We start from the raw sequence: 21,066 nt of genomic DNA on the forward strand, positions 1-21,066 counted from the left end.
TCTGGCTCTGGATATGAACTTGCCAGCCACTCATCTATGCTTAGCTGTAAAATTCGGATTTTTTTCCCTTTTGTAGCCTGAACCCATGCTTTGCTGCAGCCCCAGATCTGGGTTTTGCAGCTCCAGATCCTGACTCTGCTGATCATGATCCTTTGGAAACTGGATCCAGTGGCCAGAGAGCCCCTTTAGGCACATTAGGTCTCTGAGGTCAACCTGGACAGACCCTGGAACCTTGAGGAGGACCAGATGCCGAAGCTGATGCTAGACTTACAAATGGCCAGACTTAGTTGACTGAGCCGGAGGAGCCTCCCCTGTCAGCTGGGTGGTGTGAAATGGCCCAACCCCCTCCTGTCAGTCCAGACAAAACCCGTGTCAGACAAGCATCTGCTATCCTCTTTTAAAAGAAAAACTTCACAAACTAACTAAAAACAAAATCTGCCCCAAAGTTTACCAAAGAGATGGGTGGTGGGAATAGATGAGGAAAGCATCAAGGACACTGAAAGCTTATGCTCAAATAAATTTGTTAGTCTCTAAGGTGCCACAAGTCCTCCTCGTTCTTTTTGCTGATATAAACTAACACAGCCCCCACACTGAAACCTGTGTTCAATATAGGTTCTCTGCCCCTCTGGTGGTTAAAATGAATTGTAAGGCAGTTAGGGCCACTCCCCATTTCCTACCTTCAGAACCCTCCAGGATAAGAGGGGGAGGAAGGGGCAAGTGGCCCCAACGGATGCAGCTTTCCAGAAGGCTCTGGAAGCTCATAGTGTAGGTGCCTAGGAATAAACAGAGATCTAATGAAGAACAATACAGACTAATAAGAATTTGTTAACCATAGTGACTTTACTCTTAAAGCACTTGAGAGAGAGAGAGATTTCTCTGAAAACAACAAAAGTCTTAAGATTAATCTTCCCCATGTCTGATCTCTCCCCTTTTGTAAGTCTAAGATTTTCCAGCACTTCAGGCTGGGCAGAGTGCAACCTGCTCAACCCCTCTCTGTCTCTGCAAGTTCTCCTTTGCATGGTGAAGGTGGGACCCTGGCACAGAACAGTACCCCACTGTTCAGTTGCCATCTCTCTGCCACATGCTCCACTAGGAAACTCCAGCCCCTTCCACGAGTCATGCCTGCCCCCCTTGTTTAGAAAAAACATTCATCCATGAGGATGTGCCAGTAGTTGAGCCATTCAAAATCAACAGCTCCCCGCTCTGTCTATCAGATGTTCCATGACTTCCAATCCATCAGTGTTGATCAGTTGTGACTTCTTAGCCTTCTCCTTCCTGTCTTTCCTCTACTGAGGTGTTTGATTAGCTCCTTGCTTCATACTTCCCCACCCTCTCCTCTTTTGCCTTCCCCTCCCATCACAAGGTCTACCCTGCCAATCCACAGCCATGGCTCACCCTGACATCCAATTCCTCAGCTCCTGCTCTCACACCGCAGAACATCTCTGGAGGAAATTCTGTGACCAGGCTGACTTCCTCTGCTACAAATTCATTCTTATCTCCTTCAGTTCTGCCAGTTCCCTTACTAAGCAACTCCACTTCTCCACATTAATTGAATCCTACACCCAGAACCCCAGCCATCTTTTACTGATTCCTCAAAATCTCCCCTCCTCCTGCCTCTACCTCTCTCCCCGCACAGGATCTCAGATTTCTCTCAAGAGAAAACTGACAAGATACAGCATATGAACTTCCCCCTCCTTTTACCTTGGCTTCCCTTCCCTGTCCTACACTTCTCATCTCCTTCTCCTGTCACAGAAGTTTCTAATCTGCTCTCCTCCTGTAACCTTTCCACTTGTCACTGTAATCCCATCCCACACCCTTATCTCACTCATGTCCACTCTTATGCCTTTCCTTACTTTTTCCCCCCTCAACCTCCAACTCTCCTCACAATACAAGCATACTTTAGTCTCTGACATCTTAAAAACACCACCCTTAATTCCACTTGCCTCTTCAACTATCATGCCTTTTTCCCTTTCATCTCTAAACTATTTGGACACATGGTCTACAATTTCTGTCTGGAGTGCCTCTTGTCCAATTCAGTCCTATACTTTCTCTGATCTGGTTTCTATCTGCTGCACTCCACTGAAACCACTCTAGCCAATCTCTCATGACTTTTTCCTCCTAAAGCTCAGAACCAGTACTCCATCCTCCTGCTTGACCTGCAGCCTTCTGTGACAACACTGACCACACTTCACTTCTTGAAATCATGCCCTCCCTTAGCTTCCATAGCACTCTCTTTTGATACGCCTTTTCTACACCTCTACTACTTCAACATGTAACACCTCTAACTACTACTTCAACATGTACATCAGATCTTCCTCATTCCCCCCTCCACCAACTTTCTGTGAAGATTACACAGGGCTCTGTGCTTTGTACCCTCTCTTCTCCCTCCACACTTTATCTTTGTGTAATCCCATTTGCAAACATACATTCAACTACTATCATGATGCTGATGATTCACAGATCTACCGCTCTATTCCAGACCTGTCTCCTTCTATGCAAACTACAATCTAATCTGGTCTCTCTGACATCTTCTTGAGCATGTCTAGCTGTCAGCTCAAACACAACATAGCTGAAACAAAACTCCTAATTTTCTTCTCACCAAGACTTCCCCACTGCCTTTCTTGATCTCTGTGGACACCACCACAATCCTGCCTGTCACACAGGCCTATAACCTGGGTATCATTTTTCATTCAGACCGCTCTTTAGGTCCTCACATCTAGGCCAAGTTTAAGTCTTGCAGATTCTTTGCGCATAACATCTAAAATATTGCCTTTCTGATTCATCCACACAGCTCAAACTCTCATCCAAGATCTCATCTTTGTCCCAATTACTGCAACATCATTCTCTACTCTTGACAATACAGTTTTGCCTGATTATCTATTCAGAATACTGCTGCAAAGATTGTTTTCCTAGCCTGTTGCTTTGACCACATTCTTTGCAACCCTCCACTGGCTCCCCTTTTTCTATCACAACATACATAACTTGCTTGTGTTCACTTTTAAGGACAGCCTATTCCCACATACCTATCATCTCTCATTAGAGAGCGAGATGCTGATCCTCACCTACAAGTGGCCCAAGATGCCAGCCTCCATCACCTACTTGTTAAATTTTCTAATAGGCATCTTTGTGCTTTCAACCACACGTTTGGGAGAAGCTCCCCATAAACTTCCTCCTTCCAGACCCTCCTCAAGGCACTGCTTTGCCATGATGCCTAAAAAAAAAACCTAACAATGGTTTGGCTGCTCTTGTGCTGAGACCACTGCTTATCAAGCTGACCAGTACTGTCTCGCTGCTTCCCTGTACTCTTGTCTGTCTGTATCCATCTGTTGTCTCTTGTCGTATACCAGACCATAAGGTCTCTGAGGCAGAAACTGGGTTTTTTTTGGATCTGTGTTTCGACAATACCTAGCACAATGGGCTCCTAGTCCACAACTAGGGCTCAGAGATGCTACAGTAATACAAAAATCACAACAAATGGCTCTCAGCAACAGTCCTTCAATGAGATATCAAACACCTTTCCCAGGCAGGGAAGCTGTCTGGAATGCAGTACAATAGGTTATCTTCAGGAACATTCAGGCTTATTTTCACTCACAGTACAGCACGGGGTTCACAATTTGACAAATATGTTGCACTTTGTCACAGCAGTTCCTTCCCTCCCTCCCCCGCCAAACAGACAAAAGGTAACCCTGTTTCTGTATCACTGCTCATGCTAAAACAATGACTGAAATCTGGAAATGCCCCACAAGGTGTTTAAAATTACTAAGTGTTCTTGGTAAACAATTACATTTCTAGCCATAGTTTCTGGAAACAGTTACAATTGTTTTCTGGTTTCAGGGAAGGGAAACTACTTCTGTCAGGAGGCCAACATTTACCGTTTTTTGCGCTCTCTGCTCCTGTCCCTGGAACTATGCCTGCTTCTCTGATGGCTGCGGCTCCTGCTGCGACTGCTGGAGCGAGACCTGTGACGGTGGCGTTTCTCACGGGATTTGGAGCGAGTTCTTCTCTTTCGCTCCCGGGAGGCAGAACGAGATCGATGTCTGCGGCGATCTCGAGACCTAGATCTGGAAACAGAAAGAAAGGATTTACAGTGAATGAGGCAGTCAGCTGCTCTACCAGTATACCAATATTTAGTGCTCTGTACATAGTATTGGGTCTGTACAGAGATCAGTTTCCAATTATCACAGCTATTATGCATTTCTCAGAGAGACTGGCCCGAAGGAGGAAAGTGATGAGGGAATCCTCCAAATTCCCCTCTGACAAGTCCAACCAAATTTAGAGCAGATGAAGGGAAGACTCTGTACGTTTGGCCATTTGCCACTACCTTTCAAAGAAATCAAAGTGCTTATTTGACAGAGTCTATTTAACAAACAGATAAAGTTACAGAGTGTTGATGTTATGGAAGATGCTGTGACAATGAGCCTTTGGGTAGGTGCTTTATGTTGCAGTTCTGTCTATGAAGCCTTCTATTTACGACATGATATGCACCAGCTATCACTGAAGTTTTAAAACAAGAGCTATATTCTGGTTTAGGGCCACTAACACAAGACTATATTTGCAGGCTCTCAAACCCCTGAAGGTTTATTATTACAAATTCTTTCCTATTGAAAAGGACGGCAATGCAAACTAGTGGCTTCCAACTGAAGCTTAAGAGGCAAGGTGCATTGCCTAAGTACTGACACCTCTGGACGGGTCATCTGTGGATACTGAACCTGGGACCTCTGGGTCTAAAAGGACAAGTGTCTATTGCTTAAGCTAAAGGACTTGGACCATCAGCTTGCAAGCAGTCACAGATGCAAGCCTTTTAACATGTTCTAACTACTATCAGAGGAGGAAAAAAACATCTTGTTCGCCATGGGCGAACACATGTGCATACACAGTCCAATACCATGGTGATCAGTGCAGTATAAATCTGTTGAGAATGGCCATCCTCTATGCTGCTTTGGTGCTAAACAAGGACACTGCAGTCTAGTAATGCTTGACAATGAAATTTATAAAAGTTCTAGCTTTTAAAAGCCTGACTTCACTACTAGTACCCCTTTCCTGCAGATTACATACCTTCTGGGATTCTTGCTATGGGATCTGGACCTGAAACAAATGGAAAATGGTGATCAGCTTTTGTTATACAAACAGATTCACAATTCGAAAATGCAGAACATTACAAAGAGAACAAGCTAAAGGAACTGATTACTTACCACAGGGTAAGTGGGTTGGCAATCTTTGGCACACGGCCCATCAGGGTAATCGGCTGGCGGGCCGTGAGACATTTTGTTTACGTTGACTGTCCGCAGGCACAGCCCCCCTGCAGCTCCCAATGGCTGCGGTTCGCCGTTCCCGGCCAATGGGAGCTGCAGGAAGCAGCGGCCAGCATGGCAGGCCACAGGGATGTGCTGGCCGCTGCTTCCTGCGGCTCCCGTTGGCCGGGAACGGCGAACCGCAGCCATTGGGAGCTGCAGGGGTCCCGTGCCTGCGGACGGTCAACGTAAACAAAATGTCTCACGGCCCGCCACCAGATTACCCTGATGAACCGTGTGCCGAAGGTTGCCGACCCCGACTTACCATTACACTTCTTATTCTATAAAAAACAGTTATGATAAAGGCCCTTTTAAAATGTGAGTTACAGTCTTTTTAGAGGAAGATTTCCCAATACTACATTGATCTGACTGTTTAAATGCTGCTTCTCTTTTCTTTCTGAGTATAGCATGCCACAAAAATTCCCTATTTTATTTAAACTCTTTCTTGTTTTTCATGAAAACCTTAGAAAGCTAAGGAAAATACTGTCCCTCTGTTCTTCTGATGCACAGAACACCTGATTTTATGGGGGATTTCACAGCTGAGATGTGAGCTCATCAACATTGTTGTCGAAAGTCATTGTGGACTTCTTGAGGTCACAACAAAATGCATGCAAACAGCAGTTTAAACAAGTCTGCATGTGAATTCCTAGAAACAGTGATTGCGTATTTCATGGAGAAGATTCAGGACCGCTCCAAAACTGCCAATCATATATTCACCTCTTTTTTAGGTCTAATTTGATAATTTCAGATACCCTGCATAGATGGATTGGAAAGTATTTTCCCTAAAAGACACCTAATTATAATCTACTTGTTAACTCTCAGAGAAAATTACATGTCTGAAATCACACTGAAAAGTCAGTATTTGATCATGTGTATATTCACCCAGTTGTATCCATTACTTATATAGAAAAAGTATTCCACCAGAAATAAGGAGTTATAGGCTTGAGAAAAGTAGTCAAATAGCAAATTACTTTCAATTCATGTAGAATTTTCAGCAAATGCAGCCTGTTCTGCCACCAAGCAGACACACACAAACATACAAGAAAATTCAGTCTTACATAGATTTTAGAATGATTATTAAATGTATGCTGTCAAAAACAGCAGATCTCTACCTCCTTAGCTTCTCCCTTTCTTCTTTCTCCCTCTCTTCTCTGCGTTTCAGGCGTTCCTGATTTCGTTTTTCCTGTTTATCAGCCACAACCCTCTAAAAACAAAGGGACATTTTCAATACATCACTTCAGCTGAAAGGTCATATAAAGTCATATAAAACAGTTAACAGTTGGTTCTTCCCCATTTTCTGTGAACATATATTATCCCCCCTCTTCTCATTCTCTCAGCATCATATTTGCCTTATTTACTTTGTTTAGGAAGTGGCCATTATTACAAGAGAGCTACAGAGAAGAGATGGTATTAATATCAAGACCTGAAGGAGGTAGAACTATACTAATTCAAAGTTTCTCATGGAAGGGAGTTCAAAAGCAGTGGGATTTCACCATGAGAGTTTCCATACTAATTCTATCGCACTCTGGCCAGTGGGTGGTAAATCGGAATGAGTAGAGCTGGAAATTTAATGAGCTTCCTTTGTTTACACTGGAAGATAAATAAGGTCTTAGTCTGCATCAAAGACCCTGGTTTGGAGGCTACTTCTCTCCACACTGTGAACACGACAGTTACAATCAGAGAAAGGATGCTTCAGCTAGTAGTATGTAGGTTGAATTCACTACAGCTAGGGGCAGGGCACCCTGAGCAGAGGGCCCTTAGGAATGGAACACACTGGAACTGGACATTAGGAAAAGCCTCCAAGTCTTTCCACCTTCTGGGCATAATGCAAGAGATTCATCTCTTTATAAAGGTCTTCTGAATTGTGGAATTGTCCCAGACCATCTTGATTATATCTCGAGGAGAATTTGAGGAAGGAGGACAGTTATCTTTTTTTTGTAAGTGACGTACTCCAAAGATTACATAATACAGTTTACTTTAGGAATTTGGAATAATTATCCATGGACAATTTTTTCAGTTGGTGGTAATAGCTGAGTATTCAATTTCTTATAGTTTTGATGTCAAGTAATTCCTTGTACAACAATGACAATTTACTTGTAATTATTTTTAATAACTATTCTTGTTCCAGGGAGCTATTTGCATTAATGCCTTCTCATAAATATCGCACATAACCACACAAAACAACATTCTGGGTCCACTAGCACTTTTACTCATGATCCTAACAGAAGCATTTTCTGCATTTGGACTCCAATTCAGGAAAACTTGTTCTTAACTCCTATTGAAGTTAATGGACCTTAAGCACATGCTTACATATCTCACTGAATTGCAAAACCATAATACATAGATAATTTTTAAGGCCAGAAAGGACCATTATGATAACATAGTCCTGCATAACACAGGACACAGAATTTCACTCAGTACTTCTTGCATCAAGCCCACAATTTCTAGTTAAGCTAGAGACTCATTTAGAAAAGACATATTAGCAGAGCAAGGAGAGCAGACAAAGTTGGGAATTTAGAGGTGGTGTGAGGGCTTGTCAGCTCTGAATTCTCCCATTCTGTGTGTGCTGGGATCTCGGGGAGCCCCGCCCCTCTCTCTTCCTGTTGTGTGTTCTGAAATCTGGGGGACTGTGCTCCTCTTGCGGTGCCTGGGCCCCTCTTCCCGACTTTCCATCTGAGATGGAATCTGGGGTAGGGAGACTGAAAGTATCAAAAATTTAAACATCTGAAATCCAGAAAATGAATAGTTAAGATACATATTACCCCTGTGTGGGTGAGGGGACTGGCCTGCTTTGGAAGAAATGCAGACTGGATGGCCCTGGGGAATGGGTGGAGAAGCCTGGCTGAACCAGAGGCAGGAGTCCCAAATGGGAGAGGGGAAGCCAGCTCAGTGCCCACCCTGGGCTACTTAGTCAACGTAGCGTGCATCCCTCCAGTAACCTGCTGTCTGGAATAAGTATACGTAGCAGCACAGGACAGGAGACAGCAGGAAGCAATTTCTTACATGTTAAAAGCTTCTACAGTGTGAACTAATGGCTTGATGGAATGGGAAGAGGAAGGGGAGCTGGAAATGGTGGTGGTGGAGGCGTTACATGTTGTGGGGAACGGTGGGGCAGGAGGGAGAAGGAGACAGACCCACCAGTCTTCTCTTGCATACTCAAGTTACTTTAACAACCATGTAATAAAACTGTCAAGGGTTTGGGATATAGACTGTGAAAGAGATTTCTCTCATTGGCCCAGTTAGCAACTACACATTGCAAACATTTCAAAGCATGACCATTTTCTTGATTCCACCATAACAAAATATGCATAGGAGCAGTTAGGAACCACAGAGCAATTGTGTGGCCTAGTGGAAAGACCACTGGACTAGGACTATTCCTAACTCTGCCACTGGCCTGTTGGGTGACCTTGGGCAAGTCACTCCACCTCAGGTTCCCATGTGTAAAATGGGCATAACAATATAAAAGTTCTTTAAGAACTACTGATTAAAAGCACTATATAAAAGCTAGGTCTTTTATTACTACTTAGCCACAACAACATATCAACTGCAAACCTCAGTGAGAATTACAACTGCCTAAATGACCACAAACTCTTACCAACATACATTTCTTTTTTTAAAAGGCTAGGAAATTAAATGGCAAAAGATACAGTTAAGATTGCATGATAGCTCAAGCCCTTCCAGAATGTTGAGTTCTACAAAATCAAGCTTCTGAAAACCAGGAAATAGTCAAGGTACATGCCCATGCAACCTTACCTCTGCAATTCCTTTAATCTGACAAATGCCACTGGGAATTATCTGCATGCACTCCAGCTGCATTCATTGTGTTAGGTATAGCTGTCTTGAATGGTGAAGGAATAAACTGAAGCAGCTTGAAAGAGCTGTGATTGTAATATGAGATCTGTGTCTGAGTCCCCCCCATGTGCATTATCAAAGAAAAGAGGCGCACATGAGTACCTTGGGGTTCCAGTCCACACCATTTCAATACAAGAATTATGTAGGTTGTGTCAGTAGCAGGACACTGAGGCCTTCTTCCAACAGGTACTGTCAGTAGTGAGGTGGGATATGAGAGCAGTCTGGACTGAATGATGTGTTGAGGAAAGCACAGTTTTCTGTTTGAATATAGTGCAAGTGCAGGTAGAACCTGACATTACAATAAAAAGGCAAAGAGCGAACATGTGTGTTATGGGACATCGCTAAAAGAGGGAGAAGGTTATGTGGGGCTTTTACCTTAACTCTATTTCCTAATTTTCAGAAGTTTAAGTTTTCTGAAGGTCATGGGCTATCACCAGGAAACCTTAACTGTGTTAAAGTTTTTGCCATTTAATTCAATCTTAAGGTTTCAAGTGATGGAGAAATCACCACATCTCGGAGAAATCACCACATCCCAAGGTAAGTTATTTCAATGGTTAAGCTACTGGTAAAAGTTTGCATCATATTTCTAGTTTGAATTTATCTATCATCAACTTGCAGGCATTGGATCTTGTTATGCCTTTGTCTGCTAAATTGAAGAGCCATCTACTACCAACTTCTCCCTCCCCATGTAGCTACTTTTACAGGGTGCCCAAATCACCTATTAAGCTTTGCTTGGATACGTTATATAGACAGAGCTTCTTTCATTTCTCACTGTAAGGAAGGGTTTCCAGACCTTTAGTCATTCTTGTAAATCTTTTCTGGATCATGTCCAATTTTTCAACATCTTTTTTGAAGCATGGACACCACATTCCAGTAACGGTCCTGTTCACATTGAACACTGAAGAAATACCACCTCTATTCCTACTCAATATTCCCCCTGCTTGTACATCCAAGAATAGCATTACCCTTCTTAGCCATAGCATCATACTGAGAACTCATGTTCAGGTCGTTATCCAGCATGACCATCAAGTCCTTTTCAGAGTCAGTGCATTCCAGGATACAGTTCCCTCTTCTGTAAGTGTGACCTACGTTCTTTGTTCAGAGATTATGATCTTGCCTTTGGCTATATTAAAATGCAGGTTGTTAAATGAACTCACCATACCAAGAGATCATTTAATATAAAACTGTCCTATCATTATCTTTAACTTACCAATTTTTAATATGGGCCTGCCTCAAAAGTTTTAAATTTACAAGATGAACAAATAAATTCACACATAATAGAAAGTTTCCTCTAAGATCTTCTCATATGTGATTAAGTCATCAGTAAAAGAGAAAGAATAAATAAGACAGACTGATTTACCCTGAGCTCCTCAAGTTTCTCCCTTATTTCGATAAACCCTAAGTGCAGTTTTCCTCCAAAGTGGTCAGCAAGTCGTCGGTCGTTATCATGAAGACCAAGGTAGGCAGAACACACTTCACAAACACGGAGCTTCTGCTGCTGAAAGCTGGAGGCAGGCATTGAATTCCTGTACACTTCCTAGGGGGGGAAGATACATTTTGAGAGCTTCTTACTCTTCAATACGTGAAAATATGAACACAAGAATGTCCTGCTAGAAGCAACATACATGAAGGGTTATACCTCTCAATTAAGAGTCAAAGTAATTCAGGATACTATATTAGACCTGTTTTACTATTAATTTTATCCATGTAAGGTATAAATCAAATGTCTCCATTAAAATACAAAGAAGTGTCATTATTTTTAAACATAACATTATTTGGACACTAACTACAAAAAACAGGGCCATGGACAATTCATTTTGCTTTCCAAATAAAGACAAAAGAAAACAGACCTGTTCTTTAATCTCTGCTCCACAGCAGGTTACTTTGGAGGAGCCTGACAATTTTTGAGAGTTCAACGTAGCTGGTAAATATTAGCAGTGAGCACCATATCTATGAAGATTGCACAGTGGCTTCCATAGTTAATCTATTTAAAATGCTATCCTGAAAAATCATCTTTCCAGCATTGATCTCTACTGAACAGTTATTTTTAATTGAGCAAAATGTGTTTGGCCATTTGAGTATATGAGGACAGCTGGGAGAAGGAACAAAGCCACACAATACTCTGAATTTTTTTTTTGTTTAAACAGTTATTTTAAGCTGCTCAAGCATCAAAAAGAATCAGCTAGAAAGCAGAAATAGGACATGGAAATAGCTTTCAGTGAAAAGTGTCTTTTGAGAGCTCCAGTGAAAACTGGTTTGTCTTGTTAGAGTTACACACCTTTGAAAAAGTCTCACTCAGCGTAGCTTACGATGCATAAGGCTGAAAACTAGTCTTCTTACCAGCACTAGCCATGACACCGACTGGTCTTAACAACTGTAGAATCAAATACACCGTCCATAGAAACTAAACATACCAACGTAGCTCAACTTAAGTAAAAGCCTTACCTGTGGAAATAAATACACTTGAAATAGTGTAGGATTACCTTAAAAAAATGTGGGAACACCAACAGAGACCCCAATGGACTGAACAGTTACAGAATAGTGGTGAAAATACTCGGATATATTTAGGCCATCTAACTCTGTAGCAAAGTTAGCTTTACAATCAGGGTGAAGAAAAATCAACGATGAAAAAAATCCTTTTTTTTTAATTTAATTCGGACTTTTTTTTTGATAGAACGCTTTTTGAGGGAAAAACCTATCTAAAGATAGTTTTAATTAAGATACATTATAGCTCAAAGATATCTCACCATGGAATAGGAACTATAAATTCTAATTCTATAGTACGAGACAATATATTCATGTAATGTTTAAGAAAAGTTTTGTAAATGAGTTTCAATAGTTCATGGATTAGGGACCCAATCTTATGGGGTTCCAGGGGCTTCTGTATAGATTTAGATTAATCTTTCTATCTACCCAATTGGACTCAATGCTCAGTCTAGAAGATACCATCAGAGATGCTTAGTTTTGCAGTTCTGAAACTGTGCATTTGAATCTCCAGAGATAACATGCTTGTTAACAGCAAAAATGGTTTTAAATAAATAAATAATAAATACGTAGAGGTAAGAGATAACAGCCCTCAACCCTATTGTCCCTCTGCAAATTTGTGTACACAGAGTCAATCCCTTACGTCTCTCTAAAAGTGCAAAGTTTCAAAAAGTTCAATGAATAGAAGACTGTTGGGGGCAGAATAGATTTGGACAAGAAGAAATCTGGAAATAGATCTGAGAAGGGAGGGACAAGCAGTAGAAACAAAAGTGAAACTGTTTGAGCAGCATATTCCAGAAGTCTTGAGGTCTTTCTGATTGTAGCCTTCATTGATTTGACATCTACCATACCATTCTCTCACTAGAAGGGAAAACCTATAATGGCAGCAGGCCGTGAGAGAGACCAAGTTTGGGAATAATTTAATTAAGTTCCTCTACCTGTGGGTAAGACAGGCAAACAGTGCAACAAAGAAATGCAAGGCCTGGTTGCCCGAATGAAACAACATCACGAGAAGTGTTCCTTCTCAGGAGGGAGCTGCATTGAAGATGAGGAAAGGCACATGTCTGAACATGCAGGATCTTCAGGTTGGTAAAGTTTTTTTATTTCATACTTCTTTCTTAAGGACCGCCTGTCTTCCTTCTGGACTATTCTTGAATTCTCATGTTTGAGTAAAAAATATAGTTGTTACTCTATGGTACTATCATTTTAGATGCAGTTTGAATAAAAAATAAATAGCTGAAATAGGCAGATCTTCCTTTTACAATTTCACCTTTGAAGTAGTATTGAGTGTCAGAGAATGCAATGAGCAGTATGGTAATAATAATTAAATAACTACATTGACTTATTTTGTTTAGGAGAATCCATCCTCAACATACAGGATTCTGAAGATTATCCACCTTCAAGTTCACCATCATTTTCTATACTTTCAGAGTTATCTGCCAATGATAGTGTTTCAGTCACATCATGTATGCCACATAGCCACAGTATATCACCTGTAGCAAAAAGAAAAGAAAATCTCCGTCGTCCAGAAACAACCACAGATAAGTTTTTGATAAGAACCAGCAGATTACAGAAAGAGGTAATTGATGAAAAAATTGCCCCATTTATTTATGCAACAAACTCTCCTTTCCGTATGATTGAGAACCCACACTTCATTAACATGGTTCAGTCATTAAGACCAGGATACAGTCCACCCAACAGAACAGATGTCGCAGGCAAATTGCTGGATAAAGTGTATGAAAGAGAAATTGTGCAAAAGGTCTAGAGAGTGAAATTGTTAACCTGAGTCTTGATGGGTGGGGAGCAATGTCCACAATGATCCTGTTGTACGTGCCTGTGTGACAACAGAAGAAGGGAATGTCTTCCTTACAGAAGCAATTGATACATCAGGAAATACACACATATCAGAATAGAACAAACCGTGAAAAAAAATGCAAATGACTAGTACGTAGCTTGGTCACAGACCAACGCTGCAAATGTATCCAAGTTGAGAAGAATTTTAGAAGAGAGTCCCAAGCTAATAACATACAGTTGCAGTGCTCATTTGATGCACCTCCTAGCCAAAGACTTCAGTGTTCCAGAAATAAAGGCTAATGTTGTTGAAATTGCAAAATACTTCCGTAACCACCACTCTGCAGCCGCTGCTCTGAAAAAAGTGAAGGGAACCAAGCTAACTCTCCCACAAGATGGGCGATGGAACTCAGTAGTGGACTGTTTTGAGCACTATATCAAGAACTGGCCTAATCTGATAACAGTTTGTGAACAAAATCGTGAAAAAATAGATGGCACTGTCACAGCCAAAGTTCTCAACATTGGGCTTAAGAGAAATGAGGAGCACATGCTGAGTACCCTGAAGCCTATTTCTGTAGCCTTGAACAAAATGCAGGGAAATAGCTGTTTTATTGCTGATGCTGTTGAAATTTTGAAAGAACTGAGTGAGATCTTAAAAAGAGAAATATGCAAAGAGAGAGTTAAATTACAAGCATTAAAAAACAAAACAAAACAAACCAAACCTGAATGGGTCAGGCACTATTTCCAGCTCATTTTCTTGCGAATATTCTCAATACTCAGTACCAGGGTCAAACCTTAACTGCTGAAGAAAAGGAGTTGGCTATGACATGGACATCCAACAATCATCCCTCCATAATGCCAACTATAATAAACTTCAGGGCTAAGGGTGAACCATTCAAGAAATATATGTTTGCTGATGATGTTTTAAAGAAAGTCACACCAGTGAACCGGTGGAAGTCACTTAAGCACTTGGATTCAGAGACTGCTGAAATGATCATCTCACTTTCTACACCTGCAGAAGAAGCTACTGCTGTTAAAAGAGTATTTTCTTCCTTTGGAGTAATTCATTCCAAACTGAGACATTGTTTTGGGACCTGAAAAAGCAGGAAAGCTTTGTTTTTCTTTTCCAGATTATGAACAAACAGGAAAATAAAGGTGAAGACGACTGTATTAGCTGTAGAAGTCAATATTTTAACTTTCTCATGTTGACCTGGCTGACAGTCAATTTATTTATTTTTAATATTTCATTTAACTATTTTAGTTAAAACAATTTAAACAAAAACAAACTTCATTTTAAAAAACTTGAATTTTTAACTAAAATCAAAAAATCATATGCTTGTTTTGTTAAAATATTATATGTTTGCTGTTGAAGAAAAACATCCAGAATACATAACCTCGTTGTTTTAGTTAAATAAAACAATTTAAATGTCTGTCTGGTGAATCCTCCAAATATTAATGATTAACCTGTTGAATTGGAGATAGTTCACCTCCCACTGACTTCATAAATATCTGCTTCAATTACCTTTGGTAAATGAAATAACCAAACAATCATTCATTTTCTGGTATAGTGGTAAACTAATCTGAAAAGTTTTCAAAATAAATCACTTTAAAAACGTATAGTGTGCACCTTCTAAAAATAAAACCTACATCTGTCTCTGAGTTGTGAAGAATATGTATTAAAAGTTTGGTTGTTATAACCTTATGTAGAAATCCATGATTAAATCAAGTCTTCCTAACTAGTGATTTAAATCAATTTGATTTGATTAAATCAAATCCACCCTGTCTACAATTGATTGCCTCAATCCCTGAATCAAAATTAAGGATGTGCTGCTGATTGATAACAATTGTATAGTACATAGCTGCTGATAAATTTTAAGTTATTATTTTTGGGCATTCAAAAAATGTAGGTGACAAAATAGACTTTTGGAAGGAAAAACCCTTTTACATAAAAGTTCAAGTCAAAGATACACTCAGCCATTTCCATTTTGGAAATAAAAATAATACAAACAGTTTAAAATTTTTCAATACATGCTGAGCATTCTAAACCAAATTATTCAGAAAAATATGGTTTAAGAAGATCTGGTCTCCTCTCATAAGGACCATCTGGAATGAAGTGTCAATGAATTCACAGATGTAAAGACAACAAAATTACCTCTGCTTCTCTCTTCTTTGCCCTGGCTTTCTCCACTTCATCCATTACTTTCTGGGACTCCTCCACATTTCCATCAGCTCCCAGCTGTTCTACTTTGGCCAATAGCTTCCCAATTTCTTCATTCAATTCATGAACTCGTTCAGCCTTGGAAAAACAAGGGGGACCTCAATACTGGCAGGTTTTCATGTGTTTTAGGTTTGGATTTTTCTCAGAGAAGCTAGAACGTGCTTGTTGGGATTAATATCCAGAAGTCATTGATATATAAAATAAACTCTTTAAGGCTAAGTCAATGGACACACATGTGGATCAGAGATATTTGTATATGAACAAGTAGTGTAGGCCCCACCCACCCTGTATTCTCCAACACGTATACTCCAGAGTAGGAAATCCACCCTGCATATTCACAAGTTATTAAATTTTCAAGTTAGGACATTTCTGCAGCTGTATCTGGGATTTTTATGATGGTAACTGTTATGATGCAAGACTCTCAAGGCTGCTGAAAGGGCTATCTGCACTCTCCTTGCTTGGTCTTTGGTTATGCTCCCCTTCGAGACCATAAATTTGTTTACAAATCCTGAACAATACAAAAATTGTAAAGTCATTGCTCTCTATCCAATAAATAGGTTTGCAGAATTAATATTTTAATATAACCATTCCTCCAAACATGTGCATGCACTCACTGGAAGGAGACTTGAATTTTTCAGTTACAAAAACTAGATGAGACATCATGAACCTCTAAGCTCTCTCAGCTGCTGAGATTCGGGACAAAAATGGAGTTATCACTTTTTCATGGCATGCTCCACCACAGAGACTGAAGTTTCCTGAAGGAGAAGTGGATGACTAGTCATCTCCCTGTTTTTCCTTCTCCTTTCAGGCAGTGTTTCCCAAACAATGAGTCCTAACCAATGAGTGGGTTGCAGAAAGGTATTAGAGGAGTTATGTCCATGACCAGATCACCGGGCCCTGGCCTAAGAACATAAGAAGGCCACATCTAGCTCAGTATCCTGTCTTCCGACAGTGGCCAAGGCCCAGTGCCCCATAGGGACACAATCCCTGCCCATCCTGGCTAATAGCCATTGATGGACCTATCCTCCAAAAAGTTATCTAGTTCTTTTTTGAACTGTGTTATAGTCTTGGACTTCACAATATCCTCTAGGATATTTTGCCTAGACAAATACACACTTATGGCCCAGAGGGGAGGCACCAGGATGGGGGAGTGGAGGGCCTGGAGAACGAGCCGAGCCTGCCCTGCACTCACTCTGCAGTGGCAGCTCCTGCCCTAGATCCCCACTCTGGGAGTTGCAACCTGGCACACAGGACTGCAGGGTCACTCACATCTGGCGAGCCAGGCTCGGCTTGAACAAACAGCCAGGCCCAGCCCCGTGGGACAAGAGTTGCTGCTGTGGGGTTAGCATGGGTCAGGCTCCCTCTCTAAACCAGATGTCCCCAAAATTCTGGGGTGCACCCCATAGGAGGGTGCGGAGGAACATTCAAGGGGGTGCAGTGGGCACAGGCCAGCCCCAGCTCTGCTCCATCCCCAGTTCCCGTCTCCGTGCCTGGCCCCGTCCCCAGCCTTGGTGCAGCTCCACACGCAGTTGCCAGCCCCCACTGCAGCCTGGCTGCGTCTCCACTCCTGCCCCCAGCCTTGGCCCTTGGCTGCAGCTCCATTCCCACCACCCCCAGCTATGACCCCCCAGCCTCTGCTCCTTTACCCATGTCATCCTTTTCCCCCTCTCCCCAGCCCAGTTGGGGGAGGGGCACGGGGTGGTGGTGAAGGGGAGCATGACCCTTAAAAGTTTGGGAACCACTGCTCTGAACTCCCACATGCACCAGGCCAGGATTAGGGCTGTGGAGCCAGGGTTGAGGGTGCATATATGTAATGGTGGGTTTTATAAAAAGGAGACAAAATGCTGTTGGGTGGGTCGCCTTAGTAAAAAGTTTGGGAAACAATGATTTTAGGAAGAGATTCGGGGAGAAGAGGGTATCTCTCAAACAAAAATCCTCAGTTTGGGTGGCCTGTCAAAGCCTAAACTTCCTTCCTTCAGAAAATGGTTTGAATTTCACTAATGGGTAATCTCATTTGAATTCACCTCAGTTGCACTTGTGCTAAATAAGAAATGGTTACTTTCTGATAGAGGAAAATCACCCCAATTGTAAGTATTCCCTTAAGCAATCCAAAAGGGCTTTGCAGCATGTCAGGAACCAGTTTTAAACGCTTACTTTAGCTGCAACTTCAGCACTGATCTCTTCTTGAGTTTCTGCTAGTCTTTTCTTAGCCACTTCAGTTCTTCTGTCACAGTCAGCAATGAATGACTGTAGGTGATCCATTGCCTAAAACATCAAAAGACTATCACAGCCAGAAATAACAAGCAAAGCCACCTAGACAAGAAAAATCCAGGCAAAGCCATATTTGAGAATGTGTGGGAATTACCTAATAAACTCCTTTTAGGATCTCTTCACTAAGAAAAAGGGATCATTTTTAACCAGTGTTCAAGTCCTCAGAAAGCAGCGTAGAGTTTACCTCAAACCAGCCAATATGGGTTAAAACTAAAAACGTTTCATCATTGAGATTGTAAATTAGAGTTAATTAACATGGAGTAGTTTAACATGAGTTAAAAATATATCTTTATTTCTAGTGAATATAAGGCGTTAGGAGCTCACAAACGTGACTATTCTGTTAACCCAGATGTAAAACAGAAATATACTTTTAATTCTGTGGATAAGAATAGCATCCTAAAGCCTCTCTTCGAAACATACATTTGTTACTCCTGCAGGAATTCTACATCACTGTGCACGCACAGAATTCATGTCCTCCCCTGAATTTTTTTTTCTCTCCGCAGAAAATACATTCTGTCGGGGAGGTGCTACAGTTATGTCTTTTGCCCACTACGGGCTGCTGTGGTGCCAAAACAAAGGGCAGTCACTCACTAGCCCAGGGGACTCAATGTGGCCCGCAAGGTTATTTTCTGCAGCCCACCAGCTCCCCGCGCCCCAACCAGTGCTTACCTACAGTGTGTTGCCCTTGCTTCCAGGCATCGCCCCCTGCAGCTCCCTTTGGCCAGGAACGGGGAACCACAGCCAATGGGAGCTTCGGGGGAGGTATGTGAAGGAGCATAGCACAGCCCTCACACACACACAGCCCTCTGCCCACCCTTCCCCCAGGTTCCAGCCCCTTCCTGGAGCAGCGCAGTGGCAGGGCAGACAGGGAGCCTGCCCTGCCCCCAGTACGTGCCGGGCTGGAGCCCACCCCCCAAACCCCTCCTGCCGCTAAACTCCGTGCCCTGAGCCCCCTGCCGCACCCCTCCTGCACCCCAACCCCCTGCTGTACCCCACACCCCAACCCCCTGCCTAACCCTGCACCCTAACTCCCTGCCCTGAGCCCCCTCTTGCACCCCCTGGGGGCAGGGAGGGGGAGGAATTGGGGTGGGAATTTCAGGGAAGGGGTGGGAAGAGGCAGGACAGGGGCAGGGCCTCATGGAAGGGGTGGAGTGGAGGCGGTATTGGGGGCATCAGGGGGAGGCGTTCCTCACAACACCCAGCTCACAGAGCCAGGTGGAGGCGGCACATATGGGGGGAAGGGAAAGATAGAGCAGAGGCACACAGGGCAGGTCACAGACTGGGATTCAGAAAGGCCAATTGGGGAGGGGGGAGACAAACTAGGGTGGGGGCTGAATCAGAGTGGGGGTGAAGGGACACATGGGGACAGGGTAGCAGAGACACACAGGGATAGATGTGCCTGACTGAATGGGAGAGGCTAGGGATCAGCCAGAGTCTGCATGGTGGAGGCTCCCCAACTCCCTATCACTCTCCCCTGCATCCCCCCCAAGAAACAACTGTTCCATACTTCTCCCACCCACACCCAACAGCCTTCCAGGTTCGCTCCCAGGCTCCTTCCCAGCAATTATGTCCCTCTCCCTCAGTTCCTCCATTACCCGACTCCCTCAAGCCTTTGCACTGCTTCTGATGGGTGCGGGAACTACATTTCTGTACTGTAGTTTAAATGAATTATTAATCAAAGTTCTATATTAATACAGTAGCACCTCAGAGTTCCCTCAGGAATGGAGGTTGTTTGCAGCTCTGAAATGCTTTTAACTCTGAACAAAATGTTATGGTTCTTCTTTCCAAAATTTACAACTGAATGCTGACTTAATACAGCTTTGAAACTTTACTATGCAGAAGAAAAATGCTTCTTTTAACCATCTTAATTTAAATGAAACAAGCACAGAAGCCGTTTTCTTACCTTGTCAAATTTTTTTTTTTTTAAACCCCCTCCCTCCGTTTTAGTAGTTTACATTTAACACAATACTATCCTGCTTGCCTTTTTTTTTGGAGGGTGGTTGGGAGGGGGAACACCTCTACTGCTGCCTTATTGTGTACTTCCGGTTCCAAATGAGATGTGTGGATGACCTGTCAGTTCATAGCTCTGGTGTTTACTCTGTTACTCTAAGGTTACTGTCTGCCTAGTAAGGAACCTATTTGTCAAAAAAACATTTCCTGAACCTTTTTCATTGTCTGTATTGTTACAGACATACTTGTTGATGAGTATTTTTAAATAAAGTACTAAAATAATTGAAACTGGCATGATTATATTGTGTTATTTTGACAAAATAGGCAGAATTTTAAAATATTGTGTGCATAATTTGTATTTTTTTTTTGGTGCAGAATTCGCTCACGAGTAATTTGTGATTAGCCATTTATGCACTATAATGAACCACAATCAGTTTTGAGACAGGAGTTGATGGCAAAAGTCAGATGACATCCAGAGTTATGGGGATAACAGATATGGAAACTTAACTGCCTAGCCACAAACACAATACTCAGGTCTAGCCACAGACTAGGTGTTTAGCTATTTATATGCTCCCATCATTGTAGTATCTAGATAATCATGCAAGAGCCCCACCCTCCAAATCTATCACTTTGTGGACAAGGTTTATGTTTTCTCTCTATACTTAGCATGTTACATCTATTGTATGTGCATAACCAGTGGTAGAGAGAATAGTATATTTTAAGGCAAAAAACATACATCAAGCTCAAAGAAAAAGTCTTGTTCTTTGGATGCAATTTCATAATCTGCTCTTAATGCCAGGTCATGCACCTTCAGACATTCTCCAAGGTCCATCCTCTGAAAATAGACACAAATGATTATTTGGGGGTGGAGTGGGAGAAGAGGTATAGCTTCATCTGTAGGAGAAATATTACTATAAGTGGAGTGTGTATGATTTTTTCAATTGTAAAATATTGGAAATTAAACCATTTTTCTTAATGGAACTTCAGATAAGATTATTTTAATATTGCTACAATAACAATGTGGCATTTGGAATGATTACAGCATGCAGGTGTCAGAAGAAATAAAGCAGAAAAATGACTAACATTAAGTCAGATCCTATTTGTGCTGTATGACCTGAGAACCATCATCTCCCACCCTATTTTAAAACATGCTCATTAACCAAAGTTCATGAAAAAGATTGAAGTAATAGACATCCTGTATTTAGCTAA

General features: G+C 41.9%; 1 protein-coding gene across 7 annotated transcripts in view; it reads right to left on the reverse strand.

Annotated features, from left to right (window-relative positions):
* The window catches only part of LUC7L2 (LUC7 like 2, pre-mRNA splicing factor), a 58,880-nt gene that overhangs the window by 12,133 nt on the left and 25,681 nt on the right, over positions 1-21,066 (reverse strand). For 6 of the 7 annotated variants that reach the window (XM_073327289.1, XM_073327292.1, XM_073327291.1 and 3 more), the window contains 7 exons: positions 20,594-20,692; positions 17,791-17,901; positions 15,571-15,714; positions 10,504-10,680; positions 6,404-6,495; positions 5,056-5,085; positions 3,873-4,061 (listed from right to left, as the gene is read on the reverse strand). In XM_073327289.1, the coding sequence (XP_073183390.1) occupies positions 3,873-4,061; positions 5,056-5,085; positions 6,404-6,495; positions 10,504-10,680; positions 15,571-15,714; positions 17,791-17,901; positions 20,594-20,692 (842 nt within the window). Of the gene's footprint in view, positions 1-677; positions 774-3,872; positions 4,062-5,055; positions 5,086-6,403; positions 6,496-10,503; positions 10,681-15,570; positions 15,715-17,790; positions 17,902-20,593; positions 20,693-21,066 lie in introns of all 7 variants that reach the window. The other variant, XM_073327293.1, reaches the window with a different exon arrangement.

Source organism: Lepidochelys kempii, chromosome 1 (assembly GCF_965140265.1).
Source record: "Lepidochelys kempii isolate rLepKem1 chromosome 1, rLepKem1.hap2, whole genome shotgun sequence".
Classification (NCBI taxonomy): Eukaryota; Metazoa; Chordata; order Testudines; family Cheloniidae; genus Lepidochelys; species Lepidochelys kempii.